At 34.1% G+C, this 14729-nt stretch overlaps 2 protein-coding genes across 2 annotated transcripts; both read right to left on the minus strand.

Annotated features, from left to right (window-relative positions):
• Window positions 1–342: 342 nt before the first annotated feature.
• LOC110108213 (inositol monophosphatase 3) lies at window positions 343–8023 on the minus strand. Its single transcript, XM_020838757.2, has 12 exons — window positions 7864–8023; window positions 7678–7733; window positions 7498–7548; window positions 7163–7243; window positions 6952–7055; window positions 6789–6873; window positions 5944–5998; window positions 5794–5837; window positions 1587–1655; window positions 1408–1508; window positions 836–892; window positions 343–744 (listed from the first exon to the last, which is right to left on the minus strand). Exons 1-12 carry the CDS (start codon window positions 7874–7876, stop codon window positions 633–635), a joined length of 828 nt encoding a protein of 275 aa, XP_020694416.1. The 5' UTR covers window positions 7877–8023; the 3' UTR covers window positions 343–632.
• Window positions 8024–11041: 3018 nt separating this feature from the next.
• Window positions 11042–14409, minus strand: LOC110108214 (PLASMODESMATA CALLOSE-BINDING PROTEIN 5). The gene is made up of 3 exons (XM_020838758.2): window positions 13974–14409; window positions 12623–12880; window positions 11042–11360 (listed from the first exon to the last, which is right to left on the minus strand). Exons 1-3 carry the CDS (start codon window positions 14230–14232, stop codon window positions 11326–11328), a joined length of 552 nt encoding a protein of 183 aa, XP_020694417.1. The 5' UTR covers window positions 14233–14409; the 3' UTR covers window positions 11042–11325.
• Between the last annotated feature and the right edge of the window lie 320 nt (window positions 14410–14729).

Below are 14729 nucleotides of genomic sequence, written 5' to 3' on the forward strand. Positions count from 1 at the left end.
TGGACTTATGTAATAATTTCTTCTAAAAAAGAGAGCCTGAATGCAAAGTGTGGTTTTAAAATCTGCTATATTTAACCGCTATGGCCTCTTTAGACTTTGCAAGCCAAGTATTGCAGCAGATCTTGATCTTTCCAGTACTTCAGAAAATGTCGCATCAGTAGAAAAACATAAACAAATTTAGACTTCGTTTGGGACGGTTTTTTTTATGCTTCTTAAAGCAGCTTCTTGTACTAAGAAGTTGCTTTAAGAAACAATAAGAAAACCGCCCCAAACGAAACCTTAGCTTTCAACTTTTGTTAAATATTGCCCAGCACTCATAAACCACAAGATGGCTAAAAAAAATCACAGAAAATTTCACTATATAAAATAAGTGAATGCAAAATTCCAGTATATAAAAATATATGCTTGTATATACTTGTCATCATCAAAATCCACTAACAAGTCTATGACAGAATTAAGGAATTTAGGCAGCTAATAATATAGCCTGAAAACGTGGAGTTGATGAAAGGCAAAATTCGGATGGGTTGAATAAAAGAAGGATAGTTTAGAGGAACAATAGGAGTATTTGCTATTAAATGCCAGAGAAGTTGGGCTGTTTCAGACTGGAAGATTCCAACTGTTGCATTTTGCAATTATGAAGGGTGATTTCCTTCTGCTTCCTTCAAAGCAACAAGAAATAGATCCTTAAGATGGCCATTTGATGCAGCTACTCTCCTTGACATGATATCAAAATCCCCTCCATACCTATTTGCCAAATGGCCCAAAATGAAAATGATAAGAGATTTGATTCTTGAATAGTTTAGGGGATTCATGAGTCATACATGATTAGACTTACGGGTCAAAAATAAGTCCTCCTGCTTCTTGAAGAATGATAGCCCCACCGGCGACATCCCTACAACAACAACAACAACATCAAATTTTTGTCCCACTACGTGAGGTCAGCTACATGAATCTTTTTTTGCTAGTGTTCTGTTAAAAGTCAAATTCTCATTTAAATCAAATAAAAAAAGATTATTTCTAATATTTTATAACCAAGTCTTTTTAAGTCTACCTGATAAAAGTAAAATCTTAATGATCATTGTTTCTTGTGCTTGGAAGGAGAGATTATTACATGTGGTGTCCGGACTGTCCAGAGGCAAATCAGGATGTACCATGTCACCCAGATGCACCGGGCCCCGGGTGATGTGGCACGTCCGGATTCGCCTCCGAACGAATCCGGACGCCGCACGTAATAATTTTCTGCTTGTAAGGGGAGCATTTGAGGCTGCCAGTCGGCTAATGATGGATAGTTGGGACCATGTTGACATCTGTTGCCCAACATTATCCAATCATTGCTTGCCTCATATGCACGTAACATATGAGTTTTAAAATTTGAAACCAAATAAAATATAGAGCTTTGCAACATACCAAGGACCACCAAACCCAAGTTCATAGAAGATGTCAAGCCTACCACATGCAACACCACAAAGGTTCAACGCACAGGAACCATCCATCCTTAAGGATCTGACCTGGTAATGCCAATATATGAAATACCACTTCTGAAACTCAAATTACCTTCTCAAGCAAATGTTTCTGAGTGTAAAAACCTTAAAGAGTAGGCTGTTGATTCTGTTTGTTGTAGCATCAACAGTGGACTTGTCACGTGTTGTTCCAACCTGCTCAAATGGTAAGCATTATTGGTCAATATTTACCAAGCGTGATTTTCTGCAACTCTCAATCAAATAATAAGAGATTAATCAATGTCCATAAGAAATCTTAATCCACATAAAACGATAATATTGGTTTCTTCATAAGTATTCTGAATTTGACTATATACTGGTTAGGCGGATCAGCTTTGCAGAAATGAGCACAAGTGAACTTTTATGAGCAGAATCAAGCATTTTGTTAAAGGCCTGGTAGTGATGATCACGTACCAAAACAAACTAAACATAGAGTAGATAATTCTTTTGACAAGGCCAGACCTCAAGACAACCACATATTCCCTGGTGAAAGGCTCATTACTGCTTGTTTAATTTTTAATTGTGATAGCACATGACACTTGCTAGTTGTTGACCTTGATTTTCACTAAACCCTTGGGTCAAGGGGGTTGACTTGGTCAAATTGACCAAATCAGATCCTAAGACCACCTCCATTGGGTTCAGTGGGTCAAACCAAGTCTGTTGAGCCCAGACCCAGATTTTGAGTCAACTTGGGTTGACCAAACTAGCCCAAATCACCTCTCTTTTGATTTAAATCAATTCCAAGGCCTCTCTTGCCCAATCCCTTACCCATTTGGGTTTGATTGACCATGTTGACTAGGTCAACACATGGCTTGGTCAAACTTGACCTATTTAAGTCAAAATCCCCCCCCCACCTTGCATTTAAAACCCTTCTTAATCTCCCCTTGGCCCAAACCATGGCCAAGGAGGCTTGATTACCTCCTAATTAACCATAGGAGTGATCTTGGCCGTCCATCATAGAAGTAGGGCTATAAATAGAGGTCTAGGGTTTCATTATAAAAGATCTTGCAATATTTCCCTCCCCAAGCCTCCTCAAGCCCGAGACCTCTCGTGTGTGAGTTCCCTTTGTCTCCTTCCACCTCTCCCAAGCCAAACCCACCGTGGTCGCTAGAAACCTGTGATACTCCGAAAGAACACCTGCTTGACGGGAGAAGAATGCAAATGGTACGATCTCACTATCCCGTAGGACAAAACAGTCGCAGACCTTTGCACTCTTTGCAAGCCGGTCAATGGGAGGGCAGATGAGATCATACATACGATTAACCATTGAGGATATTGGTTTTCGCCTATGCACCTCGATGAGTAATAATATGTACGACCTGATCAAAGTCACGAAATTTCTCCCACTCAATACATCAGCTCGAGTGAGATTTATTTGATGTGTGATTCCGTTTCCCACGGGCGCAATCCCCCGTGGTTAATTATATCTTAAGCAGGGGCCTAAGAAGACTCTCGATTAAGGACTGTACATTATTATCTCAAATGGGATTGGCACATAGGGTGGGGTCTAGGTATTTCCTATTCAAAGGGAAAGAAATGCTCAATTTGGCTCATTCAACATGCATGATTCATATCATCATCCGGAAGGACCAATGTAGTGAAAAGAAACAGGAGAAAAGACAATACTGCACTCTGAGCATACAAGAGAGAAAGATGGAGGTGGCGTCATCCATGTGGCGCAGATAAGTGAGATTTATATCATCTAAAGGATAGAGGATTACCCGCCGATGAGGCATACTACGAGACATCGATAGTAGTAGCCTTGAACCCTAAATCTAGATTGGGTTTAGTATTCTACACACAATACTAACAGCCGTGTCCTAGCTATGCATCCTAGACTTATATCTTGTCTGAAAAGAAAAGCCAGCTAACCACCTAGTCGTATAAAACCTATGTTGTCTGGTCTTCGGAAAGAGAGGGTGCAAACTTAATCTCTTGTTCGAGATCAATTACATTCACTACTCTGAGTTGTTGTATTGCGTAGGTGAAGGGCAGTGAAATGACATGGTCATGCATTACCCTAGGCCTTTTGAGATTACTTTTGTCATAATCATCCTGAAATTTAAAGATAACAATATTACGTACCTTAAGATATGCCATAATAGTGCATCCATCTGCAAGTAGGTGAGCCATTGCGTTAGTGTGCACATTGGTCTCAATATCATTAAGTGTGCTCTTCTTTCGAAGTGCGTTCTGAAGGAATTGGTACAAAGTCTCGGCACAGGCCAAGTGAAACCTGCGCGGTTCAATATTGATAGTGAAAGGATCAGCGATAATTTTATCTCGATTTCGTAAGAGACCAAGAAGTCCTCACTCTTTGCAATTAATGACACAATTGTGGTTGCCGACAAACAAGTCGTCAACAACAAATTGGTGAAATGCTGGTTCTGCGTGTGGTGGCAGAGTCGATATCTCAGACCTAATTGGAAATTTCATTCTAGTAGGTGGGTGTGATTCTTCTAGTTCAACGCCTAGCATTGGTTCTTTAGTCCTTTTTTGTGAAAAGGCAAGATATTCGACTAATGACTTTGGTTTCGACATCTAATCAATGTGTATTGGCTACGAATTCATGTAGTCGCTCGTTGTACGTGGTTAGGGGCGTCTAAACAACAATAATAATCCTTCCCGAACCACAGACGTGAAATTTCTAATTTTAAATATCAAATTTTCAAATACCAAAACCAATGCTGCTACTATATGTCGGATATCATGTATCTACGGATACGATGTATTCATTTGACGACTAGCCTTAATAGATAGTTCTCTCTCATTATCGGGAGGGGTAATTAACTATAGGGGCTTGCACTTATAGGAAACCATAACTCAGATCATAAAGTTCTCACAAAATAAGGACGAAGTCTCGGGGTAGTGTCTTATCTACAAACCCAATCTTCCTTATGAAAATTTACCTCGGAACCTAATTTCGTTAAAACTCCCCCGAAAACGAGGGGAGGCCGGGGCGCGAATTTTTGGAGCCCACACCATTTTTCTACTTGCTGAATATCTGTGTGAAGTTTTACATTCAGGTGCAATCATCGCCATATCATTGAAAGCAAGTATAGATTCTAACGTTATAGTATATTTTCCTTTGAAATGATTTCCTGCATTTTAAAGGACATCAATCCCAAAAGCAAAGGAGGTTGTCATCTTATTACTGATGACAATGATGCTGAGCATTTTTATTAAAGCTGACGAGGTTGCAATGCAATTCAATTGGATTATAGACGTTCCTGATAAGTGAAACACCAAAGCATATAGGCTGCTGCAAGTAGCCAAATGACCTGATCCGTTGATGAGGGTTTCATCATCTCCTACTTGATGTTTCTAATAGCATCATCAACGTGACCTTGAGATCTCCCTTGATATCACCTAGACATCAATGAAGAACATATTCAACTTCTTTATGCCTCTTGTTTTCTCTTTACCAAGGCCTCTCTTTTCTTTATATGTTCTTTTCTTCCACACTCACATTCCCCATCACTTATATTCTGCTCCAATTCTTATCAACATCATACTATAATCTATTTTTTCTTTATTCATTATTTTCACCATAAGCCCATGGCCAAACGCTCTTACACCTCCGAAGTTTTCTCTTAAACTTGGTATGACTAAAATCCGTTCACTTCACTCACCAGCTACTCAACTTTTCTATGGAAAGTAGTGTGAAGGGTTTGTTTTGATTTAATTTCAACTCTCAAAAGCTGAACCCAACAGTCCAAATTAGCAAGAACAAGTGATACTATGAAATATAAGATTAATGCAACATGAAACCATATCATATAGAAACTAAGGGATACCTGAAAACCCTATACTATCAAATGTAAGATTTTTACAACATGAAACCAATCTAGCATGGAATTTTTCTTTTGCATCTTCTAAATTGGGATGTTGTTTACGAAAGAACAAGTGCTAAACAAGAACAAGCCATTACTCTTTTTTTTTTCAACTTTTTTATTTTTCACTAGAAATAACAGGGCATATTGAGTGCATGGAGGTCCTGCTAGTGCAGAATCTAGGAGGCGTTGATGTAAAACCTGGCATTTGTAGAAAGGTTTTTTCTGCTATTCAAAATTAAGACCTACATAACACACTAGAGAAACACACCTCTAGTTTTCTCTAGATAGGCAGAGTAAAAAATAAAAAACCTAGCTTTTAAAACTAAATTCCAACAAAAATAATTTGGTTTTTAAAGAAAAATAAATGAATAAGATTTAACTATTGCGATAAAGAAATGCAAAATATTTCTTCCGCGTGATTGTAATAGTTATACAAATCACAAAGATTATCAAACTACCTCAGTTGCAAGAAGGGACTTCAATAATTCAGCTTGAGATGCTGCTGCAAATGTTAAAATAGTTGAAGTATTCAATTGGAACCGCAACTAACTAATTTAAAAACAAAGATAATTATTCCATTAAAAAAAAATATTTAAAAGTATCAGTACCTTTTATGGGGTTCCCATTGAGGAAAGCACCTTGTCCACGAACACCAGTAAAGAGCTATACATCAAAAAGAAAATGGAAGATCAATCAGAAGTCTTCTAGATGATTGATAGTCAAAGTAAAGTTCAAAGTTCTCAAATTAGTATAAGTAAAGTTTTGATTTTTGAAAAAGTAGGATAACATTTGAACCCATGTAGCAGATTAATCACGTTTTTAATTAGCAGTGGAAATGTTTCCATCTTGATTCTTCATATTATTACATATTAATGGCGGATCTTCAGGAATATTGGAGTTTACAATGAAAGAGCAGCAAATGGTGCAAATAGGGAAGTGCCTTGGAGAGTTAAAGGCAGGTTTTATGCAACTACCAGAGGGTAGCACTGTAATATGGCTTAATGCAAGGAAATAAAAAAGACACCAATAACTAAGAGCAATGTAGCATAATGAGAATGTTAAGATAAATATATGATAAACTTATAAAGATAGCGTGTGAACTGATTATATTAGGGAGACAATGAAGTAACAGCAAATGAATTTAAGGCAATCAAAAATAGACTAGATGGTTTGTGCATATACAATAGAGGGGACAAGATGGACAGACAAGAAGGATAAATAGAAGAAAAACAAATTCACAAGGCTGAACCCAAATAATTGGGGTAGGGCTAACGAAGATGAAGATGATGATGATGATAACGTGCTAGAAATTGTGAGATTTGAAAAAAAAAAAAAAAGAATGGAGAAGCTAAAACATCACTGGCTCATTAAGTATATGATAAATCAATAAAATTACTAATAAATTTCACAGAGTGCAAAATATAATTAAAATAAGAAAGGGTCTCAAATTCACCTCATCAATTATTGGATTGTATACAACTCCCACAGTAGGAACCTTCTCAATGGTAAGACCAATAGAAACACAAACAAAAGGGAACCTGCAAAACATTTGGTGATCATGCATTCCCAAGAGGCACACGCAAGATGAAGAGCATATATCTTTTCAAAGGTGATACCCATGAACAAAATTTGTGGTTCCATCAAGGGGATCAACAATCCATGTCGGATCATCAGTTAACTCAGAAGTACCCAATGCAGCAGATGTCTCTTCGCCTATAAACTACAAAAAAGATCAATATCAAGATAAAGAAAACACTCCCTGAACAAGTCCAGGGAAGCTTTTAGATATCACAACACATATAATAAAAACACTAGGCAAATATTCACCTTGTGACTAGGGAAATGCTTCTTGAGGTGATTGAAAATAAGTTCTTCACATTCTTTATCAGTTTCTGTCACTAAATCTACCTGCGTTTTCATCAGTTTCTCCATGAACAACGCCATTTCAAAGTTTGAAGCATTAGAAGATCAAGGAACATGTGGGCAAACATCAATTGCAAACAAAGAGGCGATTATGGATTGACTTAACAAATCCTATAATATCAATATCTTGCTTTCTATGCATTTAGCTAGACTAAAAGAATTGGTACGAGTAAAATATGCTTTTTAACACTATAAGTGGCAAAAATATCGGGAAAGGGTAAAGAGGAATAGAAACCAACCAGTCCTTTGTGCTCCACATGCTTGGTCTGATAAAATCCTCTCCGAATGACCTGAGAAATCCCCAATATAGATAAACAAATGAAAACTTTTTATTCCAAAATTCGTTTAAATTAAAGGAAGATGGAGAAATCAGCGTCAAAAAATTTATAAGCGAAAGCTAGGGCCTGGGCTCTTATTACCTCCCCAGCTTTCTTGGCGGCATCCACGGCGACATCAAGGAACTCAGCAAGCGAATCTAGAACAAAAAACGACGCCATTGAATTTAGCAATAAAAGAAACGCAAACAATGAAATTGATTGATCAAACGTGTTCTTTCGAAAATGAGAAAATCGATAGCGAATGCAGAGAAGAGGTTTGATGCATACATTTGGTGGCCATTTCTCCCTGGCTGTGAAAATTCAATCTTGCGACGAGGAAGGAGGGCTCGGGATTCTTCCTCTATCAATGCTGGCTGCTGGCTCCTTTCGCTTGGTTGATTTTCCGAACAACTGGGACTGGTTTTTGCATGTATGCCCTTACAAGTTTTCATATGACATCCTCTCCGCAGAGTAAATTATCAGAATATAATAAACAAAAGTATTGTAAATAATTTTAAAATTCTATCACATTTTCAAATAATTAGAATATTTATCTATATCCTAATTTTCTTTAAAAAAATATTCTAATTTTTAAATATATGGTACAAGAATTTTAAAATCATCATCATACATTTTGCATCAAGATATATTGATATAATTTTTATTAAAGATATGTATTAAACTGATAAAAAATCAAGTTTTAAATTCTTATTCAATTTTCTTTTTGTTAATTTTCTTATGGAATTCGAGCAAAAAATCAAAATTTAATCAAGCATTATTATTTATATGTTTGATGATAATAATTAAAACATAGTCTAATTATTAGACATAATTGAATTTTTAAATTTAAGTAAAACTCACATAATTCATTAGATGTTATTTAAGTTGTTTGGTGAAATTTGAATGATAATAAGAAAATATTAGTAGGGGAATTTTTTTTTATTCTTGTTGTTAAAAAGTGGGAGTCATTTGAACTCATCACTCAAGCTCATTTGATTTTTGTCAACATTGACATAAAATTATCTATTTGGTTTTAGGGCATACTTATAAATATCTAAGTACCCATAACATAAAAAAAAAATAATTAAAAAAAAAAGTGCCCATAACTTATTAAAAATATAAACAAAAAAATTGAGTATTTCAATTAAAAAAAATAATACAATTAATATTTATTTTGAGATTTAAAGATTAGAGTTTGTATGAATAAATATAAAAATTTATAATTATATCCAAGGACTTCTCTCAAGGAAGGGCCTCATTTGTAATCGACTACAAATACTAGTGGATTCATTCAAATGGGCTAGCTCCCGTGGTTTTTCCCCTTTTTCAGGGGTTTTCCACGTAAAAACTCGGGTGTCTCTTATGAATGCTACACCCTCTCACTTATCTGATTGTGTGCTGGATCTTCGTACAATGCTAAGACATTAAACTATATATTTCTCTACCGCCGCGAATATTTCAGGACACAATAATATATATATTAAATAGTAGGAATATAAATTCCCCTTAAATATATCAAATCAAATATATGAATTAATTGCTTCTTATTTCAACCCGTTCAAATAGAGCTCATTTAACTAACGAATCAAACATAAACGAACAATGATCAAAACATATGCCATTTTGAAATTTAATGACTCCATTAATTTGCTTCAAAATAAATAAATGCAAACTTTTTTTATAAATTAAATACGTTAGATTCATTAGAACTTGCTAAAAGAAATTTATCAGAAAACTTATTTTATTTCAAACCATGTAAAAAGGTTAATTTACAGAACTACCACATTCAATAGGGGGAGGGGGATATCTGTAATTCTGGATGCTAGCAGCCTCGCATATACTCGTAGCATATTCCCAACATGAATGTTTCATTTTTGTGCTGCGAACATGCCAAGGAGATTTGCAGTGATGGTGGGCCCATTTGGCACTCGTCTTCTTCCACAATATTTCATATTAACATAAGCATATAATTTATTTATTAAAATTAGAAAATAATAAATTTATATAAAAATCATATAAAATTTGCATGTTTTATTTCCAAAAATAATTTGATTTTAATGAATAAATCAAGTTAATTATTTATACCAATTTCAAGTAAGAATTAATTAAAATACGTTTAGTTGTTGAAAATATATTTAAATTCGACCACATTTAACATGACCAAAATTAAAATCTTAAACTATATATTTTATTTTTTTAATTTTTGAAGTTGAAATTTATCATAAAGTAAATCCTGCAAATAATATGTTTAATAATTTAAGATTTTGTTTGAGACAATGTTATTACTATTTTATAAAGCAATTTTATAGTACAAAAGTTTAGTTTAAAAATTTTCTGAATTAAAAAACTGTTTTAAAAATCAGTAAGAAAACAATTTCAAATGAAGTTTAAGTCTAAGAATTTAAGTAAAAAATAATTAAAATAAAAAGGTAAATGTCTTATAAAATGGTAGGTAAAAGTAGTTCTGTTTATTTTACAAGATGTGATTCACCATATAATTTATTTATAGAAAATATAAATAAAAATATTTTAATTTTGAACATAATTAGAATATAATAATTTTAAAAATTCTAATAACAAAATATATTTGTAATTATTGATTGCTATAAATTAGAATAAGAATTAAACTAACTTTATAAATTAAGACTTATTTATATTTTAATATTAAATAAAAAAATATATAATTTATATATAAATGCATTATTTTTTGAAATTAATAATAAAACATTCTTGCATATTTACAACATTTAGTACATAGTTTAATAACAAAATGTTACATCAACTACTATAAAAAATTATATATTATATTTATCACCAGATTCAATATAAGTTGATTGGGTCATCCGGTCATGTAGTCCAACCCACTTAATTATAAGATCAAATGAGATCCAACATACTCCTTTGTCCCTCTTTATTTCATGAAGTTTACATAAATTGAGACAAATTTCATTTGGGACAGTTTTATTATTACTTTCTAAATCAGCTTTATAGTACAAAAATTTATTGTACTAGAAATTTTAATAATACAAAACTGTTTTAGAAAGCACTAAGAAAGTTGTCCCATATGAAGCCATAAATTGTTGAAGCTTAAAGAAAGTGCTTAAGAAATGCACATGATGTGAGAAGCCTAAATGGGTTTTTTGGTAGCAGGATTTAGGCCGGATTTGAGCGAAAACCAGCCAAACGGCCTAAAATGCAAAACCAAATCTCACCGTAAATGAAAGCCGCGGTATCCGGAAAATTACTCCTTTTCGTGGTAAATCCCGTATTTCCGAAATCCTCTGATTCAGCGGATTTAATGCTCTATTGGAACGAGAGGGAAGAAAATTAGTCAGCTTGTTTCAGGATTTAACCCCCTGGATTTCGTAAATCCAAATTTAGAAAATTTACGAAATCCTACTTAAATGAAATCCTGTGTGCTACCAAACAGCCCCAAAGAGAGTTTTTCATGAAGATGCTTCAAGCCTTGTTTCATGCCTAAACAAAAGGCTTAATTCCTTTGATTATTCTCTCTCTTTACATCAGGGAATAGACACTGAGACTTAACCAACAGGATGTTGACATATGAGAAATGCACACAAATACTCAAACCCAAGCATTGGAAGACAAACAGACATTAGAGACTTCTCAAACTCATTACATAAGATAGCAAGTATGATGAACAGAAGCTCAAGTTTCGTCAAAATGGCATGTTGAAAAATAATCAAACCAAAGTTTTTGTTTATGTCCTTTATGATTTTCTTCTTCTCATCAAGGAAGGGCCGCAATACGGCATGGGCCATGGCCTGCAAATAAGAAAAAAAAATTGGCAGAATCTGGTTAGTAAGATATTCAACACATGGATTGCAGTATATTTGAGTTGTAAGAACAAAGCTTGATTTTCTAATGGGGCAGAATATTTCTTATTTGAGGGATTTACATACAATAGCACTCAAAATAATCTATTTACATATTTAACATCTAAAATATACTATTTACTCACATAAGACTCAATTCTATAACATAAGAAAAAACTATCTTCCTCACCTTTACTGATTAGCTCTTCAAACTCTTCTCCATCATCAAGGGTTTTGGGTGCAGATGTTGTTGGTCACATCAATGGCTTCCCAACAAGATCTAGTAGTGACCCTATCGTTTTCTTTATCAATGTGGGTTTTGGAGCCGTACAAATAATTAGTATTGTCAATAGTCGTTACCTGCTGAGATATTATCTTGACTTCTTCTTCACACATTCCACAGTCTAGTTGATGCCCTTGTCACGGAGAAATTATTATGTGCGAACATTGGACAGTTCGGAGATCAACCAGAATGCGTCACATCATCCGATACATAACGGTACCGAGAAAAAAATGGCGTGACACATTCTGGTTGGTCTCCGGAATAGAATAATTTTTCCTTGTCGTGATCCATCACGTCAACGCCCTTCACAGTGAGATTCTATGGTGATCTCCTCTTTGTGTGCGTGAGAGAGAGCGTTCACAAAGTGGTACATCAAGTAAATATAAGATTTAGGAGTTCAATATGTAAATTTTGTAGTTTTGAGTGTTATGCATGTTTCCAAATAATGCATGCTAACCCACCTCCAAATAATGCATGCTATGGTATGCGATGAAATCATGTTATGTTCTTGCTTATATGAATGTAGTAAGAAAAGTTAATTCAAAATTTATTTTTAACCATTCTATCAATTCAAGTGGATCTAATTAGTATGAAGTGGCAGTCAAAACATTTATGAAAAATACTTATGTTAGACTCTCAAAAAAGAACTTTTTGTTGATTGTCCATATTAATTTCCATCTCATGAAATTCTTTGTTCTTATCACTAGACTATGATGCCTTTGAATTTAATCACAAGTCTTTTCATATGCAAGTCTTTCAATCGAAGGATTCCTGCATGTTTAAGGTCTTGTTTGGGACGGTTTTCTTCCTGCTTCTTAAAACAACTTTTTAGTATAAAAATTAAAATTTTTGTACTAGAATTTTGTTTTAAGAAGCAGAAAGAAAGCCGCCCCAAACAAATCCTAAGTTAAACCAGAGAAGCTCTTACTTGGATCTAGGTCTGTCACCATGGCAGCACCATTGAAGTAGCAAGAACCACCCTTGTTTTTGAATTTCTGCCAGTAGCTGTTGAAGGCATAAGAAGCATGGTTCTTCATGTTATTCGGAAGAAAGCAAGGTTTTTTTGGCTGGATCAAAGTGCAGTCGGCACCTCCAGGTCCACAAGCCCAATCTAGAGCTTCTTGTAGAACATCATCTGGTGTTTGTTCATCTGCTATGCACCATTGGGGCTCAAGAAAAGCTTCATCTGTCATAGAAATTTTGATTTAGTTTTATTGATATGAACAACAAATTAATGGGATGTTGGTTGAAATATTATCCTTACTTAGAATAGTAATAAAATAATGAAAAGATGATTTGAGGGTGAGTAACAATTCAACTTATTGCAGTTGAAGCAAACACAATTTTACAAGATTGAGTTTCTGCACTACAAATAAACATCGCTGCAATTTGTTTCAATGTGACTCACTTCCAGAACTGTAGTTCAAACAATTCCAAATTTTTAACTGTGAAACTAAGGCTTCATGAGGGACAATTTTCTTACAGCTTCATAGAGCGGTTTTCTAGTTAAAAATTTTTAATGTTTGTACTAAAAAGTTGTTTTAAAAAGCAGTAAGAAAATCGTCCCAAATGAAGTCTAAGGCTTGATTTGTGACGGCTTTCTTACTGCTTTAAGAAGCAATAAGAGAGCCGTCCCAAACGAATGAAGGCTTTCTTATTGCTTCGTAAAGCTGATTTTTAATACAAAAATCTCTTGAATACAGAAAAAAACACTGATCTAAAACTTTCCCAAACGAAGCCCAAATTTAGGGAATAAGAATTTAAATGTTGCTTTTTGGAAACATACTTAAATTGAATTTGTTTAATAAACCATGTTCTTGAGCACACGCATAAGTTAAACCAGAACTGTTGGAAGCAGCTTCAAATGCTAACTTCTTTTAAGGTAAGCTATTTGATTAGTACTTTTAGAGCTGAGTTAAAGCGTTTGTTTGGTTGCAAGTGAGTGAAAGCGAGTTCCTAATTTTGGAACTCACTTTCATAAACACAGTAAGTCAGTTCTAATTTTGAGTAGTTGAAAGTCACCATTAAATTTACTTCTTAAACTCAATACTAATAATATAATATAAATTTAATGAAATAATATATTAGAATATAACTTCAACATAATAATAAAATACAATAAAATAATTTAGAAAACTAATTTCACAAGAAATGAGTTTCTATAAAACACAAAGATCACTAAACTCACTTCAATGAAACTCACATAAATGCTAAGCAAGTGAAATGGTTTCTATTTTTTGATCAGTTAAGTAGAAACAGTGAGAGGAATATGATTTTACCTGATCTTGATATTACTAACATGATGAAGAGAATAAAGAACATAATCATCTGCTTAAGGTAGCTCATCTTCTTCTTCCTCAAGCTGCTTTGGAAGTCCAGAATGAGAAGGCAATACTTAAAAGCCTTAGTTACAGAGATTACAGATACAGTTTCTCCTTTAATTATTATTCTAGTGTTGCACTCCAGGATGCCAAAGACCTTTTTAGATTCTTTACTTGAAGCCCTTAGTTTCTGAGATTCCCACTGCTTCATTTTCATTTACTTCATTGAAGTAAAATCGAAGTTACCTCTTATGTTTGTTTATTTCAGCGACAGCTGCAAAGATGGCCCTTCTGCTTTGTTATGAGGGGAAATTTGATTCTTTAACCATGATCTTTAAGACATAGAGATCTGCAACTCTATTAAAATTTACTCTAAGAACAGTGATCCATAAAAAAGTTGGAATATCTTTTTAGCTTGGGATAAGCTCAGATTGAAGTCAGTGAGCAAATTAATGAACCAAATCTAGCTTGGATCGAAATTTAATTGAGTAAATCGGATCAAAAAATACATATTTTGTGAAATTAGAATTCATATTTATTTTTAGGGATTTTTACATACATAACACCTAAAATTATTGAAAATACATATTTAACACGGAAACTTCTGTATTTACTAATATACCACATAAAACCCCTCTTTTAATCAATTATAGCATTCCGTTTAAACCTTCCATCAAAAATCACTATCAGCGACGGTCTTCCCCATCAATGGCA

This window comes from Dendrobium catenatum, unplaced genomic scaffold (genome assembly GCF_001605985.2).
Source record: "Dendrobium catenatum unplaced genomic scaffold, ASM160598v2 fragScaff_scaffold_1574, whole genome shotgun sequence".
NCBI lineage: Eukaryota > Viridiplantae > Streptophyta > Magnoliopsida > Asparagales > Orchidaceae > Dendrobium > Dendrobium catenatum.

What these genes read in the sequence shown, in the direction of transcription:
- LOC110108213 (XM_020838757.2), bottom strand. An exon ending in CCGCCAAGAAAGCTGGGGAG is followed by an intron (nt 7,549 to 7,677) that starts GTAATAAGAGCC and finishes GGGATTTCTCAG; the next exon opens with GTCATTCGGAGAGGATTTTA. An exon ending in ACCACAAATTTTGTTCATGG is followed by an intron (nt 6,874 to 6,951) that starts GTATCACCTTTG and finishes AATGTTTTGCAG; the next exon opens with GTTCCCTTTTGTTTGTGTTT.
- LOC110108214 (XM_020838758.2), bottom strand. Translation starts at nt 14,232, where the DNA reads ATGAAAATGAAGCAGTGGGAATCTCAGAAACTAAGGGCTTCAAGTAAA. An exon ending in GTTAGTAATATCAAGATCAG is followed by an intron (nt 12,881 to 13,973) that starts GTAAAATCATAT and finishes TTTCTATGACAG; the next exon opens with ATGAAGCTTTTCTTGAGCCC. An exon ending in GGTGACAGACCTAGATCCAA is followed by an intron (nt 11,361 to 12,622) that starts GTAAGAGCTTCT and finishes TCTTATTTGCAG; the next exon opens with GCCATGGCCCATGCCGTATT.